Genomic DNA, 21,067 nt, shown 5'->3' with positions numbered 1-21,067 from the left:
TGCATCTACTCTTCAAAACCAAGTAGTGGAGAGTTTCAATCCTGCACTATAGCACTCCCTCTAAGGAGGGAGTGATAATAAGAAAATGCAAGTATAGGAGCGTATAAGAAAATGCAAGTTATATAAAAGCTTCTAAAAGACCATACAGGATTTCGAAAGAGGGAGTGCTAATAAGAAAATGCAAGTATAAGAGCTTCTAAAAAATATAAGAAAATGCAACTTATATAAAAGCTTGTAAAAGACCATTACAGGATTTCTTTCGACGTGCAAATGAGAGCATGAACGGGCTGCCCACGAAATTGAACGAGCTCGAAGGTTGCCGCCATGAATTGGAATTTCAACAAGGCCTCGACTACACTATCTGTTCCCGTAAAGCGGGTGCATAAGAGCTCTGAATCAAGTCGAAGCTGCTTCTTTCTCAACCATGCCTGCCAAAGATCGAGTTTCGTACTTCTATGATGGTCAGTCGAATCTTTGCTTTCATGTCCCCTCTAGTGAACTTCCTGTGTTTGCGATGACAGAACTTGAGACTTGAATATAGCTCCGCACTTTCGGAACGAATTCATCTCGGTGCGTGAGCAACGTTTCGTGAAACCGTCATTGCTTTTACGAGCTCCACGTTTGGAATCGGTCGTAGGCTGAAAGTTTTCCGGTGGCAGGGGATTAAGCACCTTTGCAAACTTGCAACCCTAGTTTTTAGATTCATTTTTGTCCGGGCTTTAAACTTCCTTCGTGCCCGAGAGCTGCTCTGTCAACAAGAAATCTTAGAGGACGCTCATTTTGATTTGCGACATTCTCCCTCTTTACATTTGAAATTCAATATGGAAACAACTGATGTTAAGCCTAATCAGCTACATACCGTTTCCAACACACGAACATCGTCTTGTATACACACACTATCCACGAGGTACCGTTTACTATATGTGAACATCGAGGGTGAATCACCATATAACTTGGCAATATGACTGCATTAACCGAAAGATCGGATATGGCATCTCATCTCAACGTTATCGAGTGTGATATTGCAATTGCTTGCATATCGTGTTCTTACTATTCTAAGCAATCTTGCATAGTTCTCTTTTGCTCAATTGTGGCTTTGAGGCTATGGCATTGTTAATATAGTTTCAGTGTTACATATCAGAACGAGTGTTGGTAACGAGTTGCACGTATGCTACTCTTCCCTATGGTACGTCTGCATAAAGACATGCTTTTCAAGGGCACTAGAGTCTAGAGTGTTGAGTGTCTTTCTTGCACCTAGTTGAGCTCACTCAGAGATTAGCCTACTGTGTAGTGAGGTGGTATAAGTCCAATTGAAGGGAAATCTATTAGTTCACTTAGCTGCTGAGTTGCGTTAGCAGGTAGAATGTTGGAGTGTAGACATGTACCAAACTTAGATTTGATACCATGTTAGGTCAAAGAAAGGGACTTGCTTCCTCAGCCTGGATTAGGGCACATGGGCTGGGGCAATGCCCAGCCAAAAGCCGTCAGCAGTGGAAGCTTTACAGGCTCTAAGAAGAAGCTGATTGGCCTGTAGGGTCGACTTGCAACAGCAGGGTCGGGGCCCACAAAGGGTTACTGGTAGGGGCTGATGACTGGGTCGGCTGTACTCCAGTCTATGGTCAGCAGAACCCTATGTAAGGTTGGTCAGTCTTCCAGATCTGTTCAGGTGAACCCTAGGCCCTAGTTGGCTATTTTGGGGGCATCGAGCCATATATATAAACAGAAACTCAGTCGAAGACTTTTGTATAAATGAATGCTCAAGTATGTGTGTGGGTGTCTCAGTACGAAGACCTTTGTATAAATGAATGCTCAAGTATGTGTGTGGGTGTGTGGATTTCTATGTGTGAGAGCATATATTTATACTATGGTCTACACCCACTGTTGGGCGCTGATGACATCAGTGGGGATGTCATAGTAGCTAGTCTCTTGCTATGCATGATGGTATTTATGGTTTCAACCGTATGAGTGACTATCATGAGATTGAAACTGCACTATGTGTTGTGTTTTAAGAGGATGATTGGGCATGTTCCCGGATTCATATATATATATATATATAGATAGAGAGAGAGAGAGAGAGAGAGAGAGAGAGTCTAGTACATCTGCTTTAGGGAGGGCACATGGCAGCTCCCAAGGAGTGCAAAAAGCAACCCACATTATTGAGAGAGAGAGAGAGAGAGAGAGAGAGAAGTAGAGTCTATTAACGTCCTCGGGGGGCCAAAAATGACCCATGGGACCCGTCTCAATACAATGTAAAATAGAGTCCCCTCAAGGAGAGGGGTCAGGAGTCTATGAGTTCCTGACACAAGGTAAAAAGACGAGTGACAAAAGATCCCAATGCTGCTGGAGAGGGAGTAGAGAGAATTGATGTCAGCTGAGCGGAGTCCTCCAGTATCTGCTGGTAGTTCTCCCTGATATGTGCATATCGGGGGCACTGTAGAGCCACATGTGCCTCCGTCTCAACTGTCTGCACGTCACAAAGGGTACAGACTCTAGCATATGTGGGCTGATGAGAGAGAGAGAGAGAGAGAGAGAGAGAGAGAGAGAGACCCATTCGGGTCATTTTCAGGTCAGTCAGTGCTCACTCCAGGGCACTCCAGTATGCATACCAAAATCCTGTTGGAGAGCAATTGGGAGTGCATGAGTGCAGCAGCCGAGGGCTCAGCCTAGAGCAGCTACTAAAGCCTATGACAGCACACAGCAGTTCAGGAAGAGTTTAGAGGAGCATGCAGTGCTATATAGGGCTCCTAGCATTCACATTTTGTTTTATATCTATATATGAGATCTTGTGGCTGTACATCTCAGTGTTCTTTCTCTCGGTTCTGAGAGGTCTTCTATCTACTTGTGTGCACATGCTCACTGCTGAAGTAAGATTAAGTGGTTGTAGTGTCCTGGCATAACTTTCACATTGGGATGAGTTGTGCTCTTAGTTGGTGATGGAAGGTCATTGGTCCTCTACATGGTGTTTGGTCAAGAGGCACATGCTTACAGGTGTGTTTTCCAACAATATCATGAGTCCAGGGAGGTGAAGTCCTTGGTGAAGTTCATATAGCCTACTTTAGAGCTCGACTTCTTTGCAGTTGAAGTCTGAGGCTCTTGCTCAAAGCGCGGAGAGTGACTTAGACTCAGTTAGGTGTGCTTTGAATCAAGTGAAGGCTTGCGGTGAGTGCTAAGATACATGTTTGACAAAGATTTCAAGGAATCCACAGAGGCCCAATGACATCATGTATGTCTATCCTTGACTTTGGAGAGAAGGGATGTTGGACGGGAGCAATTACCTGTAACCTGATTGTTGGATAAATAGGGTCAATGTCCCACCTGTTGGCCTCCATACGAGGAGTGCAATGGGGCTTGATACCTGTAGGAGTATGGGTATTGTCATGTGCATGGTGTACCTAGGGTTGGATAGCAGGTGAACGTGGGTTACGGGATAGCATAGGGCTGGATGGCTATTTTTAGCCGAGATTGCCATATATAGAGATCATATATAGTGCTCGCTTTATATGTGTCATGTGCACGGATTGGTATCTGATGTGTACTGGGTACACAAGACTAGCTCAGGTAGCTTGGGGAGGCTTAGAGCTAGGCAGGCTTGATTCTCGGGTTGAGTGGCAAGGGTACGAACCAGTTATAGGTCTTCGCTATTTTTGGCGCTTGGGGCCCGAGTCTATAAAAGGGGCCCAGGGGTTGAGTTCTCAGGGAGCCGATGGGAGCAAGTTTCGTTCCCAGGTGCTAGGTCTGATCCTGGATTGAGTCGCGGACGCGCGCCTGCATCTTAGTGTAGCACAAGGCCTAGTAGCAGATCCCAGGCTTCACAACGCCACCTGGTGGTATGGGACACCAGGCTAGTTTGGATCTGGTTGGGAGTTCGTGCCAGTAGCTGAGCTCGTGGCTCGGAGGGGACATCTCTTGATTCGGGATCACATCCCGTAGATGTCATGGTTGGGTGGTGAGCAGCCTGCTCAGTTTCTTACGTTGTGTGTGTGTGTTCTTATGTTTGTTTGCAGATCAGAGGTTTCAGGAGTGCTGGGACGTGTCAGTTGGTATCAGAGCCAACTCCTGAGGGAGGAACTTCTGATGCGAAAATTTTGGACGATTTCTTCCTCTAGGTATGCCCTAATTTCAAAATTTGTTGCTGCAAGATCTTGTTGGTTCATGGGTTATCGGAAGTGGTCAGGATCTAGGGAAAAGGTAGGAAGAAGGAGAGTCTTGATTTCGAAATTTATTGAAAGGAAAAGTGAGAGAGGGTTGAGGCGTAGCTAGGAGAGAGTGGAGATGCAGGTAGGAGAGGCGTGAGAAGAGCTGAGTGGTAGGCGAGGGGATTCCGTTTGCTGGTCAGGGCTGCGTAGAGGTAGGTGACGCAGGTAGGAGAGGCTGAGAGGTGCGCCATGGGCTGGAAAGGAATTCGGCCAGGCAGGGAGGTGCGCCAGGGGCTGGAGCAGGGTGCGGCCAAACTGTTGGAGGAGTTGCTTTTTTCGAAAAAAGCATCACCCTCCAAGATTGGGAGGGTGAGCTTTTCCAGAAAGCTTGGCTTCCTAGATTAGCTGCACCATCTCCTTTATAGTCTGGCAGGGTCCCAAGCTCAGCCATAGACTCAGCTAGAGTGCGCAAGAAGACCTTACACACCTACTAGATTTCGCCATCTAGGAACGGCCATAGCCTGCGTCAGGTTACCGTACAGCCTGCGTCAGCTTCCGTACAGCCTGCGTCAGATTCCGTACAGCCTGCGGGGGATTTCCGTGCAGTACGGCCTGCAGCAGACTTCCGTACACTGCAGCCTGCACCGAAATCAGCAAGGGGAGACCCCGGGATCACCTACGCCAGCTGAACGTCAGTTTCCAGCATCTTCTTTCGGCCAGCTCCTCTTCTTTCGTCACATCCTCTTGGGACGGTTTTTCTCTGCTCCACTCTCCTTCCAGCTTCGATTCCCCCAGTTATTTCTCTCAGTTTACTACTCGTTCCAGATCAGATTTCAGACATGGCTGATTCTGTAAATCCTGAGTTTGCCATGGGAGATCAGGATTTGGACTACCTTGCTGAGGAAGACCAGGGTCTTTACGACGATCTGATTACGAAGAAGGCCTTCAGTGAATTTACCACTGCTTGGAAAATTTGAGCAGGTTAATGCGAATCAAATGGGGTTGACACAGCAACTCCAAGGGATTCAGGCTACTCTCACACTTCTGACTAGCACTGCGCAGGCACTCACGCATGTGGATGCCATGGCTTCAGTGTTAGGTCCGAACATAACTCCAGACCCTTTTCCGGGAGATCAGAAGTCTCGAACCAAGGAGGTTGTTGACACTTGGTTGCACAAGTGGCAGGTACACTTCTAGTTCCACCCGTACCCAGATGAAAAGAAAATACAGCTTGCAGCCGGCCTCATGTCAGGAAAGGCTTTGTTATGGTGGAAGGAACTCCAACCTAAGCCGGTAACATGGATAGATTTCGAAGGGGTCTTCAGGAAGGAGTTCCTGAAGGAGGACGACTATGATATCGTAGGCAAGCTTAAAGCCCTCGATATGTCTAAGCTGAACTTGACATTTGAAGTTTATCTTCAAAGGTTTCAAGATCCATGATTGCAACCGTATGCGTACGGTCAGTTTTTCCGTACGGATTCCGTACGGCCGTACGTACGGACGTCCGTACGGATTTCCGTACGTGACTTTTTTTGGGGGTTAAAAAATCGGGATGCGTACCTTATATTGTTGCTGGGCTGCGATGTTCGAAATTCGAATCCGGATTCCGTACGACATCCTTGCAAGTTGCGAAGGCTTCCGTGCTGTTCACCGTCGACCGACGCTCTCAGCTCTGCTTGCAGCCTGCAGGCTGGCCGCTGCACACCGACCATTGCTGCCTGAGGCCTCAAGAGCCTATTTAGGCTGACGTTTGCTTCTATTTAGGCAGGCTGCAGCCCTTTGCCCTCTTCTAAGCTTCTTCTGCACCTTGCTCAGTGCTGCCCTCTTCTTCAGTCCCGACTCCCGAGTCCCCTCAGCCCGTCACTCTTCTAAGTTCTAAGTTCTTCAGTTTGCCCTCTTCTTCAGCACCTTGCTGCCCTCTATTTAGACAGCCCTTTGCCCTCTTATACTTGCTTTGGAGGTGAGTGGTCACCGTACAGTTGCAGGCTGCAGCCCGCAGCTTGCCTCTACGCTCTACCTGCTCCAAGTGTCAAGGTAAATGCAATGGCTGCTTTTTTTTCCTGTTTTGCAGCAAGTGCTCTCTCTTTAGTTGATGCCATCTAACAGGGCAGCCTGCAAGGACTTCAAGCCCTCTTTGGAAATTGTTCCTTTGCCCAATGCCCATTGCCTTATAATTTATATGCCCTCTTTTGCAAATTTGCAGCTTGCAGATCTACAAATGGGAAGACAAAAAGGACCAGAATGGGAATTTGTAGAGGCCTTGAAGCCTTTGGGGAAGGGCCAATTCACTTGTAAATGTAAATATTGCCCTCATTCATGGGATGGAGGACCGACCCGTATAAGGGCACATTTTCTTGGGATCACAGGCTTGGGGGTTGACAAGTGTACTGCTCCTCCTGAAAATGTGAAAGATACTTGTCGAAGATTGCAGGCAAAGGTGCCCCTAAAAACTGCTGCAAAACAGCTTGTTGAAGATGTGGCTGATTTGGGAGATGCCTCAGTGAGTGGTACTGCAAGTGGAAATGCATCTGGCAGTGCATATGAGCCAAAGCAAAAGAAGTTGAAGACGTCAAAGGGAACCTTGGAAAAGGCATGGGAGTCACAAGCACGGAAGGATGCATACATTGCTCTCCGTCGTTTTTTCTTTGCAGAGGATATTCCTCATTGGAAGGTGAGGAGCCCTTATTTTTTGGAGATGGTTCGTGCCATTGGCCAAGTTGGGCCTACCTTCAAGCCTCCATCCTACAATGTTTTGCGCACAACGGAGCTAACTAATGAAGTAGTATGCATAGATCAAGAGATGCTACAGTTTCGGGATAAGTGGAAAAAATATGGCTGCACCATAACTTGTGATGGTTGGTCTGACACTCGATGCCGGCCTATAATCAATATTATGGTCTCATGCATATATGGTTCAGCCTTCTTGAAGTCCGTGGACACAAGTGGGCAGTATAAGTCAGGGGAGTACATCTTTGGGATACTGAAAGATGCCATTCTTGATGTTGGGGCTGAAAATGTGGTGCAGGTGTGTATGGACAATGCATCTAACTGTGTGCGGGCAGGAGAATTGGTGGAGGAAGAGTGGCCTCACATTTTCTACACTAGATGCACATGCCATTGCCTTGACCTCTTGTTTGAGGACATTGGAAAGCTTCCATGGGTAAAGCCAGTGTTGGTACATGCTAACATGATTGTGACATTTGTTACCCGGAAACACACCGTGTTAGCAATGTATAGAAAATTCAGCAAGAAGGAATTGGTGAAGCCAGCACAAACACGGTTTGCTTACATGTTTATCATGTTAGCAAACTTGTTGGATGAGAGGGTATACAATGGATTGCGTCGCATGGTTGTCAGTGATGAGTATTGCAAGAAGAAGGTGTCACGCACTGTGAAAGCACAACAGGTGTCTTCTATTATATTGGGTGCTTCATTTTGGCAAGATGCAAGACTCATTGTGAAGCTTTGTGCACCTATTTTGAAGATCCTTCGCCTAGCTGATAGGGAAGGGGCTACCATGGGACTTGTATATGAACTCACTGATCGGATGGTCGAGAAGATGGCAACTATTGATGGGATTGAATCCTCAAAGCTGGCTGATGTTAGAGCCTTATGTGTTGACAGGTGGAATATGATGCATTCTCCATTGCATGCGGCAGCGTTTGTTCTCCATCCTATTTGGAGAGAGAAAAATCCAGATAGTGACAAGGAGGTGCACGATGGGTGGATGGATGCCATAGAGCGGTACACCAAGTATGATGTTGACAGCCAAGGCACCTTATGTGATGAGTTGGATATTTACAAATCCATGTCAGGCACATTTGCTCGTGCGATTCAAAGGATGAAAAGAGAATGCACCAAGGGGTGAAATGGTGGGAGACATTTGGGGCTCACACACCAAATTTACAGCGGTTAGCTCTTCGAGTGCTCTCACAAGGCACATGTGCTTCTCCTTGTGAGAGGAATTGGAGCACATTCTCTCTTATCCATACTAAAAGAAGGAATAGGCTGCTTCCAAAGAATACCGAGAAATTAGTATACATCCATACTAATTTGTGTCTCATTTCCAAAATCAAGGAAAGGGGATTTGAGAAGATAGAAGTGACCCTAGAAATGATCAACAAGGAGAAGGATGATGATAGGCTGCTGCGAGGCAAGCAGATACAGAGGGAGAAGACATTGCAGCCCCTATTGTTACACTTACAGGAACGATGGATGCTGCTGCAGCTTCAAGCAGCTCTAGTCTTTTGGAGTTCCATGGCGAGGCAGATGAGGATGATAGTGATGAGGAGGAGGAGGAGGATGAGGAGGGTGCAGGCATTGATGCAGATGATGATGAGGATGAGGATGAGCAAGAGGATGAGAATGAAGATGCAGCTTGAGGCTGTGGCACACTGGCAGCCTTTTCTTTATGATGTTTTTCCTTTCATGTTTTGGTTTAGTTACTAATACGGTGTACCTACTTCCTTTGAAGTTTGATCATGATGTTTTGGACCTTTTGAAATTTGGTGTAGTATTGATTATTGATCTATGATCTATGATTCCATCTATGATGTATCAAAATCTAGAATCCAGATGACTACGGTCTCTGGAGGCTGGAGTCTTTCATGAATGAAGAATCACGATTCACGACTCATGACTCATGACTCATGATTGACGACTTTAAAATTAATACAATTATACAAGTTTCAAGTTTCAGTTTAATACCTCTGTGTCAATTTAATGTGTACAATGATCAATGATCAATCTATATTTTTCTGAAAATTTTTGGATAAAACTAGGGTCACGTATGTTTCAGCCCCAAGGGCTGAACCATACTCCAATCATACTTCCGTACTCGTATGACGTATGCGTATGGTAACGTATGGAAAAAACTATGTCGAGATCTACAAACCAGGGCCACAAAGATGGATCTAGTGACCTTGTTAGGTTTCTTTGTGGATGGTTTGCCAGATTGGTACAAGTTGCAGATCAAGAACAACAAATGTACAACGTTGCAAGAGGCCATGAATTACGCGCGTATTTATGATGATACCATGGCCAGTGCAAAGACAACTACAATTTCCGACACGAGTGGGAAGAACAAACGGAAGTTCTTCTAGTCTACGACTGGTACCTGGGAGACGAAGTCTATAGACAACGCCTCCAAGAAACACTTGACTAAGGCGAAGAATGGTCGAGCTTGTTTCCTTCGTACCTTGAAGCTTAAGAAGGAAGGACGTTGCTTCTACTGCGAGGAGTGGGGCCACACCAAGAATGAGTGTCCAAAGCGCAAGAATCAAAAGCAAGCGCTGGGACCGAAGCTCCAGGCGGGTCCAGGAACCAAAGCCAAGGGAGCGAACCAAGTTTCGATGACAGGTATTTCTGTAAATGTCATTACCTGCCCACTTTCTTGTAATTGCACTTTCAATACTTCGTTATTTGGTTCCCATGATCTTTTCCGAGTTTATGGAGAAGTTAGGGACCAAAGAGTTCACATTCTCTTTGACTCGGGCAGCTCTCACAACTTTGTTAATTACAAATTTGTGCAGAAGATGGGGCTGTCCACGATACCTAGCGATCACACCTATGAGGTGCAGCTTCCAGCTGGGAAGCAGTTTTGGGATCGCAAGATTGAAGCGCTTCCTATCCGGATTCAAGCATACACAGGGGCTCTTACGTGCTATGTTATGCACCTGGAGCATGTGGACTTGCTAATCGAAATAGAGTGGTTTAAAACCCACAATATTCGGATTGGATGGTCGGAGCATACCCTTTCTTTTGTGGATAAGGACACCCAATTTTGTATTCAGTGTGATAATATTCCCTCTTCTCAGGGACCTATTGTATCTGCGATGCAGCTTCAGAATATATTAAACACTTCTCATTATGATGTCTATCACTGTGTTTTGATTCCGCTTTCTTCATTTGTTGTCTCTGTAAATAACAAGAATGATTTAAGTGTGTTTGAATACCGTGAATTGAGAATGTTGTTAGATAGTTTCAAGGATGTATTCCTTGCTCAACTGACGGAAGGTTTACCTCCAGAACGGGCAGTAGATCACCGCATAGACTTAGTCCCTGGGGCTCAACCTATTAGTGTACCACCATATAGGATGAGCCAGCTTGAGGAGGATGAGCTAGCTACACAGCTACAGGATTACCTGAATATGGGCTATATACGCCCAAGTAAATCACCTTGGGGAGCACCTGTCCTCTTAAGGAAGAAGAAAGATTCTACATGGAGAATGTGTATAGATTATAAACGATTGAATAAAGTGACAATTAAGAATCGATACCCTCTACCTCGTTCCGATGATTTGATTGACCGTTTGGCCGGAGCGAAGTATTTCACTAAGATCGATTTGCGTAGGGGTTATCACCAAATCCGAATCTATGCTAAACACATAGATAGAACCGCATTCCGAACTAGGTATGGTCACTACGAGTTTCTTGTATTACCTTTTGGTTACGATTTGTTCCGAGATTTTCTGGGCAAATTCGTTGTCGTGTTCTTAGATGACATTTTGGTATATAGCCGAACACTTGAGGATCACATAGGACACCTCCGGATTGTCTTAGTTATTCTAAGACAGCATAAGCTCTATGCCAAGATGAGTAAATGTGACTTCTTTATGAAGGAGATCATTTACTTAGGACACAAGATTTCTTTTGAAGGTATTAGCATTGATTTGGATCGTATCCAGAAGGTTTTAGAATGGCCTATTCCTCAGACTGTGAAACAACTTCGTTCTTTCCTAGGATTTACGGTATTTCTACGGAAGTCTGTGCGTGATTATTTACATATCACGGCACCCCTGACAAACATATTGAAAGGTCGTGGACGCAGGTCTACCTAGCCGATCTCTTGGAATGACGCAATGAACAAGGCTTTTGAAACCTTGAAGTTTTCTATCAAGGAAGCACTCGTTCTTGCATTACTCGATCTTACCCGGCCTTATGTTTTAGAGGCCGATGCGAGTGATTTTGCGATTGGGGCAGCTGTTTTCCAAGAGGGCAGACCTGTAGCTTTTGAGAGTAAAAAGCTAGACGTCACCCAATATCGTTGGCCCACACTAGAAAAGGAACTTTATGCTGTAGTGTATGCCCTTAAGGTTTGGAGACACTACTTGTATGGTTCAAAGTTTCTTGTATTGAGTGATCATCAGTCAATTAAGTATGTGTGTGATGGATCTGAATTGAGGGGACGGAAAGCTAGATGGGCAAAATTAATGCAAGATTTTGATTTTGAAATACGTTATCGAAAGGGTTCGTTCAATAGTGTGGCGGATGCCTTAAGTCGAGTCAAGTTTGTAAATGCTATGTCATTTACGGAAATATCCTCAGACCTATTTCAATCCTTGAGAGGACTTTACGCAACTGATAGACATTTTAGTTCTTATTGGCAGAGAGTCCAGGATGGGAGCTCCATGGTTGACCAGGACTCAGGGATTGTGCCACCTATGGTACAGGTGGCGGGAGGTCAGTGGATGATTAGGAACGGCTTGCTATTCTGGAATGGAAAGATTTGTGTGCCAGATGTTCTGGACCTTAGATCCAAGATTCTCTGGGAGTGTCATGATGCTCCTAGTGCTGGAAATCCGGGTATACATCGGACTCTGTCTCTTGTGAAGCATACCTTTTATTGGCCTAAGATGCGTGCATTTATTGAGAACTATGTAGTAGGTTGCCGGGTTTGTTAGGTTACTAAGGCAGAACGCCTTAGAAGCGCGGGTTTATTACAGCCATTACAGATTCCAGGTAATAAATGGAAAAGTATTTCCATGGATTTTATTACTGGTTTGCCTCGAACGCGCAAGGGTCATGACTCCATTTGGGTCATAGTTGAGCGTTTGACAAAAATGGCTAGATTTTTACCTACTAGAACAACTATTTCAGCTGTTCAGCTGGCTCACGAGTTTGTGGACCACTTGTTCAAGCTGTATGGTTTACCCTCTGACATAGTCAGTGACAGGGACTCAAACTTTACAAGTAACTTTTGGACACTTGTTTTTGAGAAGTTAGAAACTACTCTAAGTATGAGTTCCTCAGATCATGTGCAATCCGATGGCAGTACAGAGAAGGTCAACCAATTGGTTGAAGACATGCTCCGGGCATATGTATCTAAGAGACAGTCTTTATGGGAAGATTATCTACCTATGATAGAATGTGCTTACAATAGTGCAAAGCATTCAAGTACTGGTTACAGTCCTTTATGCTTATGTACGGGTTTCAACCTAAGTCACCAGTTATGGTTGGGTTAAAAGGGATTCAAAATGATGCTGCTAAGAACTTCTTGCAAGACATGCAAGAAATGTTGCAGTTTGCCAAGGAGTCTATTAGAAGTGCCCAAGATCGGGACAGATTTTATGCTAATAGACATCGTTCACCTAGGGAGTTCTCTGAAGGAACGATGGTATATTTACAAATTCCTAAGGAATCCAAGAGCCTAAGTACTGGTTTGGTTCCGAAATTATCCCCCAGATACCGTGGTCCGTTCAAGGTCATTAAAAGAATTGGACCAGTTGCATATCGACTAGAATTGCCTCCTGATGTTAAAGTACATCCAGTCTTTCATGTCAGTAGACTGAAAGAAGTATTGGGTGCGGATGATCAACTTGTTTCTCCTCAAGAGATAATAGAAGTTACAGATTTGACTTTTATTCCACACGAACCTGAGTGTATTCTTGAATTTCGTGAAAGATAGATTTGAAATCGAACTATCACGGAATACAAGATCAAGTGGAAGGATCGTGTTGAGGAGGATGCAACATGGGAGACATTACAAAACCTCCAAAGAACATTTCCGGGTTTCTTAGCGAACTCAGGAGTGAGTTCTTAGAGGAGGGGAAGTATGTCATGTGCACGGATTGGTATCTGACGTGTACTGGGTACACAAGACTGGCTCAGGTAGCTTGGGGAGGCTTAGAGCTAGGCAGGCTTGATTCTCGGGTTGAGTGACAAGGGTACGAACCAGTTATAGGTCTTTGCTATTTTTGGCGCTTGGGGCCCGAGTCTATAAAAGGGGCCCAGGGGTTCATTTCTCAGGGAGCTGATGGGAGCAAGTTTCGTTCCCAGGTGCTAGGTCTGATCCTGGATTGAGTCGCGGACGCGCGCCTGCATCTTAGCGTAGCCCAAGGCCCAGTAGCAGATCCCAGGCTTCACAGTGCCACCTGGTGGTATGGGACACCAGGCTGGTTTGGATTTGGTTGGGAGTTCATGCCAGTAGCTGAGCTCGTGGCTCGGAGGGGACATCTCTTGATTCGGGATCACATCCCGTAGATGTCATGGTTGGGTGGTGAGCAGCCTGCTAAGTTTCTTACGTTGTGTGTGTATGTTCTTGTGTTTGTTTGCAGATCAGAGGTTTCAGGAGTGCTGGGACGTGTCAATATGGAGGGAGCTATTCATAGCATTGTGCTATCTATAGTGGGTTTCCTTCTATATAGAGGGAGGGCGAGTGCTATTGTGTAGATCAGTTGAGCGCTCCTCAACTGATGGATGGGGCTTGGAACCAGGCCAGGACTCTGGCGGATCATAGGTGGTGTATCGAAGGTCCTCTGGACGGGCTCAGGTGGTATGGGACGCCTGGGTTAGATATGGGCCTATGGATGAGTTGAGCTGTAGCCCACGTGCTCGGGGGTGGTCGGGAGGATCGAGGCACCTGCGTTATGATTCTGGTTGTATTGAGGACGAGATTCTAGGTCAGTGATAGGGTCAGATCCTGCGGGGTGGTGTCATTTGGTTTTAGAGCTGTCCTATCACAATTGAATTCAACGTGAGGTATGCAGAAAAGATGTCTTCCAGGTATGCTTTTTAAGATTGCTCTTGCAAATCTGAATTTCTGCTCATGTATGGGCTGAATTGTTGGCTGATGATGTGCGCTCATGATTGAGAGATTTGTGGAAGAAATAGAAGTCCATAGGCTGTGTGCTCTCTTGGTTGCTATGTGTTTGGAAATCGTGATTCCTTGAGAAGGGTAGGTGATGAGAAGACAATTCGCTCTAGGTTCTCAAGGATGAGATTCCTATCCTAGAGACCTAGATTTGCTGCAGTTGAGAAGTAGGAGGAAAGAAAGGGCATTCATAAGCCAAAGAACGGCTTGTCTAGGAGATTTGGGCATCAAAGACAGGGGCGATATGATTGGGGCAGGCGCTTGGCTTTGGGAAGGAGTGTATGGCCTGATTTTAGCACGTTTTGGCTATTTTTGGCTGGCTGGAGAAAAGCGGAACTAGATCTATTAAAGCGAGACTGTTTTTTGGACAAAAAAGCAGGTTGTTTTTTTGGTTTTTCTCTAGCAAGGAAAGCACTTGCTCTAAATCAAGCACCCACCCTAAATTCGCCTAGCTTTTGATGGCCCTTCTTGGCTATTTATATACCTGGGATTTCTCTCTCTCTTTCACTTCAGCACTTCAGCGCATGCAGGTGAATTTCCCACCCTCTTTCCATCTGAGATCAGCCTATCAGATTCCGCCATCTTTCTTGCTGTCCTCTACCCGCCTTCTTCCTTGATTCCATGCAGCACCAGATTCTCTTTTGCTAGTGTGAAGAGCACATGTTTGGACGCAGCTGTTTTTCTTCTAGTCCCTTGCGAGATATTCTCCAGACATGGAAGGACATCTAAGTAACGAGACACCTACGTTGGATTACTGTTTTATTGAGATGGAGGACGAGGCTACATCGGAGGTTATTCCTCGTAGACCTCATGACCTGCTACGAGAGATGGATTCCTTGATGAACTCTAGGCAGCTCTTCACTACTATAAAACCCCTCAGTATCAGAAATATATTGAAGAAGGTTCATGCTGTTCTAAATGTAGACAGCTTGTTTTAGAGTCTTTGTACCGCTTTCGACTTATTGAGAAGCGATGACGAGGTTGAAATCCTCAATTTTGACCGACACCCAATTATTTTTGGCTCGACTAGATCTTTTGAACCACGTTTGTTTCAAGATGTTTCCCAATTTTGTATGAATTATAAACTGTCTTGTTATTAAATTGACCAGGTTTTGGTTAATTTGGGTTTGATTTGTAACTAGTGGCATCTATAATTTGATGGTTTTTTTCAAATTATACTTTTCTTGTCTTGAAGTTTTTAGATATATGGTACATTGATGGTGCCCAAGTATTTGTTACATATTAGACCGGATTTAACAAAGGCAATTGGATTTCCCTTTCTCGAATCTTGGTGTGTAGATTCCTGTTTGGTTTCTATTTGAAGTTTTGATTTCGATGTGATTGTGAGTTAGGGCGTTTCTTGGAGTCACCGTTTGGACATATGAAGGTTCTTATTGATTAGACTAGGATGAGTCTTGTTAGATACCTTCTTTGAATCATGTCCAAAGGCGGGGTCGTTCTGATTCTCAGTCCGAGGTCATGGATAGTCAAGATTCAACAGTTGTTAGGGATGCTACCTACTGGTTTTCTTCTTTGACCTATTGGTTGGGGTATTGTAACACAAGGGGGTGATATAATCACATTAAGAAAAGGATTGAGAATGGATTTGCCACCCTGACTCAATCTGGGATCATCTGAGTTGAAGAGGGATTGGCTACCTGATTTACTCATATTGTCCACTGAGTTTTTTATTTGTAGTATACTTTGGTGGTATGGGACACTAAGGTATGTTACATTTAAGATTCTTTGATGTGGTGGTATAATCCAGCGTGAATTAATACCCAAGGACCTCTAGGGTGAAGTACAAGTAGGCTGAATTGAATTGGGGGCAACCTGATTGTATTTTTTACGAGGGCTGACTAAGATTCTTTACCGTGAGAGAAGCCATGTATTTTTTGGGTTCAACCCTGGAGCTCCATAGGCTAGACTCAATCTCAAGGAGGGTTACCACATCTCTTCTGATGATGGTCTGTCAATGCCTTGTTTGGAACTTGATGTTCCTAGATAAGAGATCCTAAGAATTGGATGATCCTGTGATCGGAGTGGTTTATTGTGCACAAGTTTATACAGGATATTCGATAGTGGATCTTGTATTAAGAGATTTCAGATTGTATGTTTCCGTAGTCTTTGGATCACATAGGATGTTATTCCTATGATGGTTGACTATATACATGTCTAGAACAGTACCATTGACTAGATATAGCCAACTGAATTTTTACTGATTATCCTCATGTAGGGGCATTTCGAGGATAGATTAAGGGGACCATATCTTTGGTCAGGATTTTGCCCATCGATACTTCCATGAAGATTCTTCCATCATGAGTTATGAAGGGACACCTAATGGTTCTGTGATGGAAAGTCTGTCATGTATTTCAACCCAAGAATTTGAATTACAAAGGTATTCCGTTGAGGGATTTTCTGAATACTAAGTAATTCAAGAATTAGGGTTGATAGAAATTGCAACCCAAAAATTGGCCTCAAGGGATTCAATTGATAGGGTTGTTCGAACAATGATTCCTCGATCTCAACCTAAGATTTTGAGTTCAAGGATACTCAATAGACAAGGTTGATAGAATCATTTACCTTCAGGTATAGATTTTACCATGCTTGTGTACGGATATGTCAACGGAATTAACTCTGTGGATTCAAGCGTTACTTGATTTCTCGAGGAGACTACTCGACGATATGTAACCTTGTTTAGATTGAGAGATTTCCTTTCCTTGGGTTGGTTATCAAAGATTGTGGCTTTGGCCTTAGATTTTCTTTGATTTGAATCTCATGGAAAGTATAGCACACTCAAACTGATAGTCAGAGTATAGTTATTGGCATGGACTCATCTTCACAGAGAGTTTTCGGGCTTTCTGGTGAACTCAGGAGTGAGTTCTTAGAGGAAGGGGAGTATGTCATGTGCATGGTGTACCTAGGGTTGGATAGCAGGTGAATGTGGGTTACGGGATAGCATAGGGCTGGATGGCTATTTTTAGCCGAGATTGCTCTATATAGAGATTGATTCATATATAGTGCTCGCTTTATATGGAGGGAGCTATTCATAGCATTGGCTATTTTTAGCCGAGATTGCTATATATAGAGATTGATTCATATATAGTGCTCGCTTTATATGGAGGGAGCTATTCATAGCATTGTGCTATCTATAGCGGGTTTCCTTCTATATAGAGGGAGGGCGAGTGCTATTGTGTAGATCAGTTGAGCGCTCCTCAACTGATGGATGGGGCTTGGACCCAGGCCGGGACTCTGGCCATCTACATGGCGGATCATAGGTGGTGTATCGAAGGTCCTCTGGATGGGCTCAGGTGGTATGGGACGCCTGGGTTAGATACGGGCCTATGGATGAGTCGAGCTGTAGCCCACGTGCTCGGGGGTGGTCGGGAGGATCGAGGCAACTGCGCTATGATTCTGGTTGTATTGAGGACGAGATTCTAGGTCAGTGATAGGGTTAGATTCTGCCGGGTCGTGTCAGGTATGCAGTGTGCTATCTGGATGGGTGGAGAGGCAGGTGGAAAGACTGCCACATGGGCAGCAGATAAGGCTTCCACGTGGGCAGCAACAGATCATTCTGCATATATCCAGTTTAGGGCAGCACTCGTGGCCTGAAACATGGCTGCATGCAGCCAGCCATGGGCCTAAGGAGAAGGGCCAATTGGCTGGGGCAGGGCAGCAACAGGGATAGCTTTCAAAGGCTGCCAAAGGGCAGTCCAAAGGACTAAGCAGGCCTGAAGAGTTGGCAGAGCAGCCTGGAAAAGATTGGCTGTAGGTGGACAGAAGCCAGCTAGGCAGGGCCTATTTATAGCCTGCAGGGGCTAGCACAGGGCAGCAGACAGGCAAGGTCGTCCGTACAGACAGACTGCTAGGTTGGCAGATCTGCATACCTGATCAGTCAGTCTGCTGTATCGGTCAGCTGACTGGCTGACTGGATCAGCCAGCAGGGGTACTTCCAGCCCCTATAAAAGGGCCCCGATACAAGGGCATTGCACAGTTTCATATTTGGGCATTCTAGCCTTATTCTTGGTACAGACCAGCAGCCTGTTTGAGAGCAGGGAGTGGTTGTGTGCAGCAGAAGAGGTCCTCACAGCAATCAGTTTGCAGGAGCAAATCACCATCCAGGTGCACGTAGAGAGGCTGATCTTCATCCTGCAGGAGAGCGAGACTGTGGTGCACAGGAGGATCCAGAGAAAGACAGCAAAAGATTCACCTAGAGCAGCTATTGAAGTCTGACGGAGACACGCGGTAATTAGGGAGAGTTCCACCACAGTCGGAGCAGCAGACAGTCTGAGCCTTGTGCCTTAAATCAGCGATCGTTCGCTGTAGGTGATGGAACAGATTTGAGAAGGTTTTGTACTTGGATCTGTTATCTACATATGAATCTGTTTGGTTTCTGCCGTATATGTGGACATGCAAATTTCAGCAGGATACACGGGCCTGCAAGAAAGGCACACACGTGGTGGCAAGGTAGACTGGCGGCGCTTGTGTGGCGGGCTGTCTGACAGGGCAGATGACGCAGAAGGTCGGGGCAGACCAGCATATCAGGTCGGCCACATGGAGGCCTGGTGGAGCAGCAGAGGAGGCTGCTAGTAGGCAGGGACCTGCCTTTATATAGGGCTGGGCCCTTGCCTTGATTGGAGGGCCAAGGCCCTAAAAGAGTGGGCCAAAGGGCCCCGGTTTGAGAGCCCTTATAGGGCTGGACCAGCCACAGACTGGTCAGCCAGTCTGGTCAGTCAGAATGGGCAGGCTGATCGGTTTTTTTCAGCAAGCCCTTGGGGGCTATAAAAGGAGGGCCTCCAGGCCCTCATTCCTCATCTTCTAGAGCAGCCATTCACAAGCAGATTGGAGTAGTGAAGCAGCTGCCTTGGGGCCTACATTCAGGAGGACTAAGAGGACTTGTGTATACTGCAGACAAAGCATGAAAGGGGCTTCCTACCTAGGCTGACACACAGGGCAGCAAGGTTGAGAAGATCATTCATGACAGAAAGACTACATATGCTCAAGTTGGAGCATGCGGGCTCGAGTCTAGAGATATCGAAGTACATTGGGGTAAGATCAGAGGACCACACCATTGGTGGGACTCTGGATCTCTCTCTTTTGTATTGTGTCCATATCTTTGGATGGAAATATACTATTTTGGTGGTTTCTATATCTAGCTGGTTCATTGTCTATTGATAAGTCCGGACATCTATGTTATGCACATTAAGTTACGAAGTCTGTGATTCCACACCCCATACCACACTGTGTAAGCTCATGGGAATTTCTATCAGTCTTCCACTGTGCGTACCCTCTGTTGGGTCATTTCTAACATTGTATCAGAGCCCAAGTAGGAGGCTCAAATGTGTGGGAGCTTGAAGGCATGGAACTTGCTGAAGGACGACCCTGATTCATAAGCTCTTGGGAATCGACTTCCACGACTCGAGGACAGTGCCCTTTTGAGAAGGAGGGTGACTCAGGTTCAGTCAGGTTCGTTCAGAGTTCTGGTCTACTGAAGGTTGAGTTTGTTCGACTTTGCTACGTGGTTTAGCAGCAGAGATGTCAACCTCTTTAGCCTCTTCAAACCCTGCTCTCCCTTCCTCCTCCTCCATATTTCTTTCTTTCACTATCCCTAACGTTGGAGAGTTTGGGAAACTAGTCCCTGGAGTTTATGGTTTTCAACCTTGTGAGTGACTATCATGAGATTGAAACTGCACTATGTTGTGTTTTTAGAGGATGAGTTTGGGAATGTTCCTAGATTCATCTAGGTATATGCTTCTACCGTATTAGCGGACATGCAAATTTCACCTTGTGAAGTTTTCGTCCAAGTTGCGGCCTGCTGGTATTGTGATAATTCTTTCTATCTTAAATGGTGCGTTGCCCTATCAGCTAGATTTAGATTTAGATGCTCCTTGGGGAGAGACTAAAATGAAAATGTTTAGACTTCACAAGCAGTTGTAGCTTGAATGAAGAGATTTTGGACTACCTTTTGATTAGCCTTCTCCTTTAGTGCTAGCCTTCATCATGGCTGAGTCTACCCTTCAGCTCCGGAGTGCCGACAGAAACTCAGTACGAAGACTTTGTATAAATGGATGCTCAAGTATGTGTGGGTGTGTGGATTTGTATGTGTGAGAGCATATTTTTATACCATGGTCTACACCCACTGTTGGTCGCTGATGACGTCAGTGGGGATGTCATAGTAGCTAGTCCCTGTTATGCATGATGGAGTTTATGGTTTTCAACCTTGTGAGTGACTATCATGAGATTGAAACTGCACTATGTTGTGTTTTTAGAGGATGAGTTTGGGAATGTTCCTGGATTCATCTAGGTATATAAACTAGATGGGTCAAACTATCCGATCTGGAAGGTGAAGATCCGGAGTCTTGTTGTGGCTCGGAAGCTGTGGAAATTGACAACGGGAGTGTAGGTGAAGCGGAAGGACATGGTGGACAGACAGGGGAGCTCGAAGCTTGGGAAGACAAAGATCCCCATTCCTTGGCATTGATCATAGGGACTACGGCAGATGCTATGCTTCCTCACATCCAGATGGCCGAGACCTCAGTAGAGGCGTGGGTCACTCTAAAGGATCTGTACGAGACAGACAACACATCCCGGATCTTGCTTCTTCAGCATCATGCTCTACAATCTTGATATGGATGAGGGATATTCGGTACATGACACTTGACGAAGGTCAAGGTGGTGAGGGATCAACTGGCATCAGTTGGTTAGAAGGTGGACTCGTGCCATTTGGCCTTGATGGTACTGAGGAGGCTACCTCAGAGCTTCAAAAGCTTTGTTACGACTGTGACAGCAGGATAGAGGACCAAACTTTGACTTTTGAGGAGTTGGGTCCATTACTTCTACATGAAGAAGCTAGGGAGAAGCTCTACAACAATGACAAAGATGACAAGGCGCTGCTAGCGAAGGACTACGCTGGCAAAGGGAAGGGCAAGCCTAACGGTGGCAAGTCCAAGAAAGACGACTCTGATGACGATCATAGTTCCAAGAGAAAGCAGAATAAGAAGTGCTTCTATTGTGACACGCCAAGACATTTTGCGAAGGACTGTAGAAATAAGAAGGCGGA

The 21,067-nt window shown here is 45.5% G+C and overlaps 2 protein-coding genes across 2 annotated transcripts in view; both read left to right on the top strand.

The window, feature by feature from the left end:
- Positions 1 to 229: 229 nt before the first annotated feature.
- Positions 230 to 21,067, top strand: part of HDA9 (histone deacetylase 9) — a 102,138-nt gene continuing 81,300 nt past the window's right edge. The window contains exon 1 of the mRNA XM_087401368.1: positions 230 to 461. Coding sequence (XP_087257494.1) covers positions 425 to 461 — 37 coding nt within the window. The 5' untranslated portion in view covers positions 230 to 424. The remainder of the gene's footprint in view (positions 462 to 21,067) is intronic.
- Positions 6,340 to 8,004, top strand: LOC147881698 (uncharacterized). Its single transcript, XM_087401194.1, has one exon. The coding sequence runs from the start codon at positions 6,355 to 6,357 to the stop codon at positions 8,002 to 8,004; it is 1,650 nt and encodes a 549-aa protein (XP_087257320.1). The 5' UTR covers positions 6,340 to 6,354.

The sequence above is a fragment of the Dipteris shenzhenensis genome, chromosome 30, assembly GCF_047967505.1.
Source record: "Dipteris shenzhenensis isolate YYH24624 ecotype China chromosome 30, Dip_SZ_1.0, whole genome shotgun sequence".
In the NCBI taxonomy this organism is placed as follows: Eukaryota; Viridiplantae; Streptophyta; class Polypodiopsida; order Gleicheniales; family Dipteridaceae; genus Dipteris; species Dipteris shenzhenensis.
Note: the sequence above shows the minus strand (reverse complement) of the source record. Positions and strands in the feature narration are given on the sequence as shown.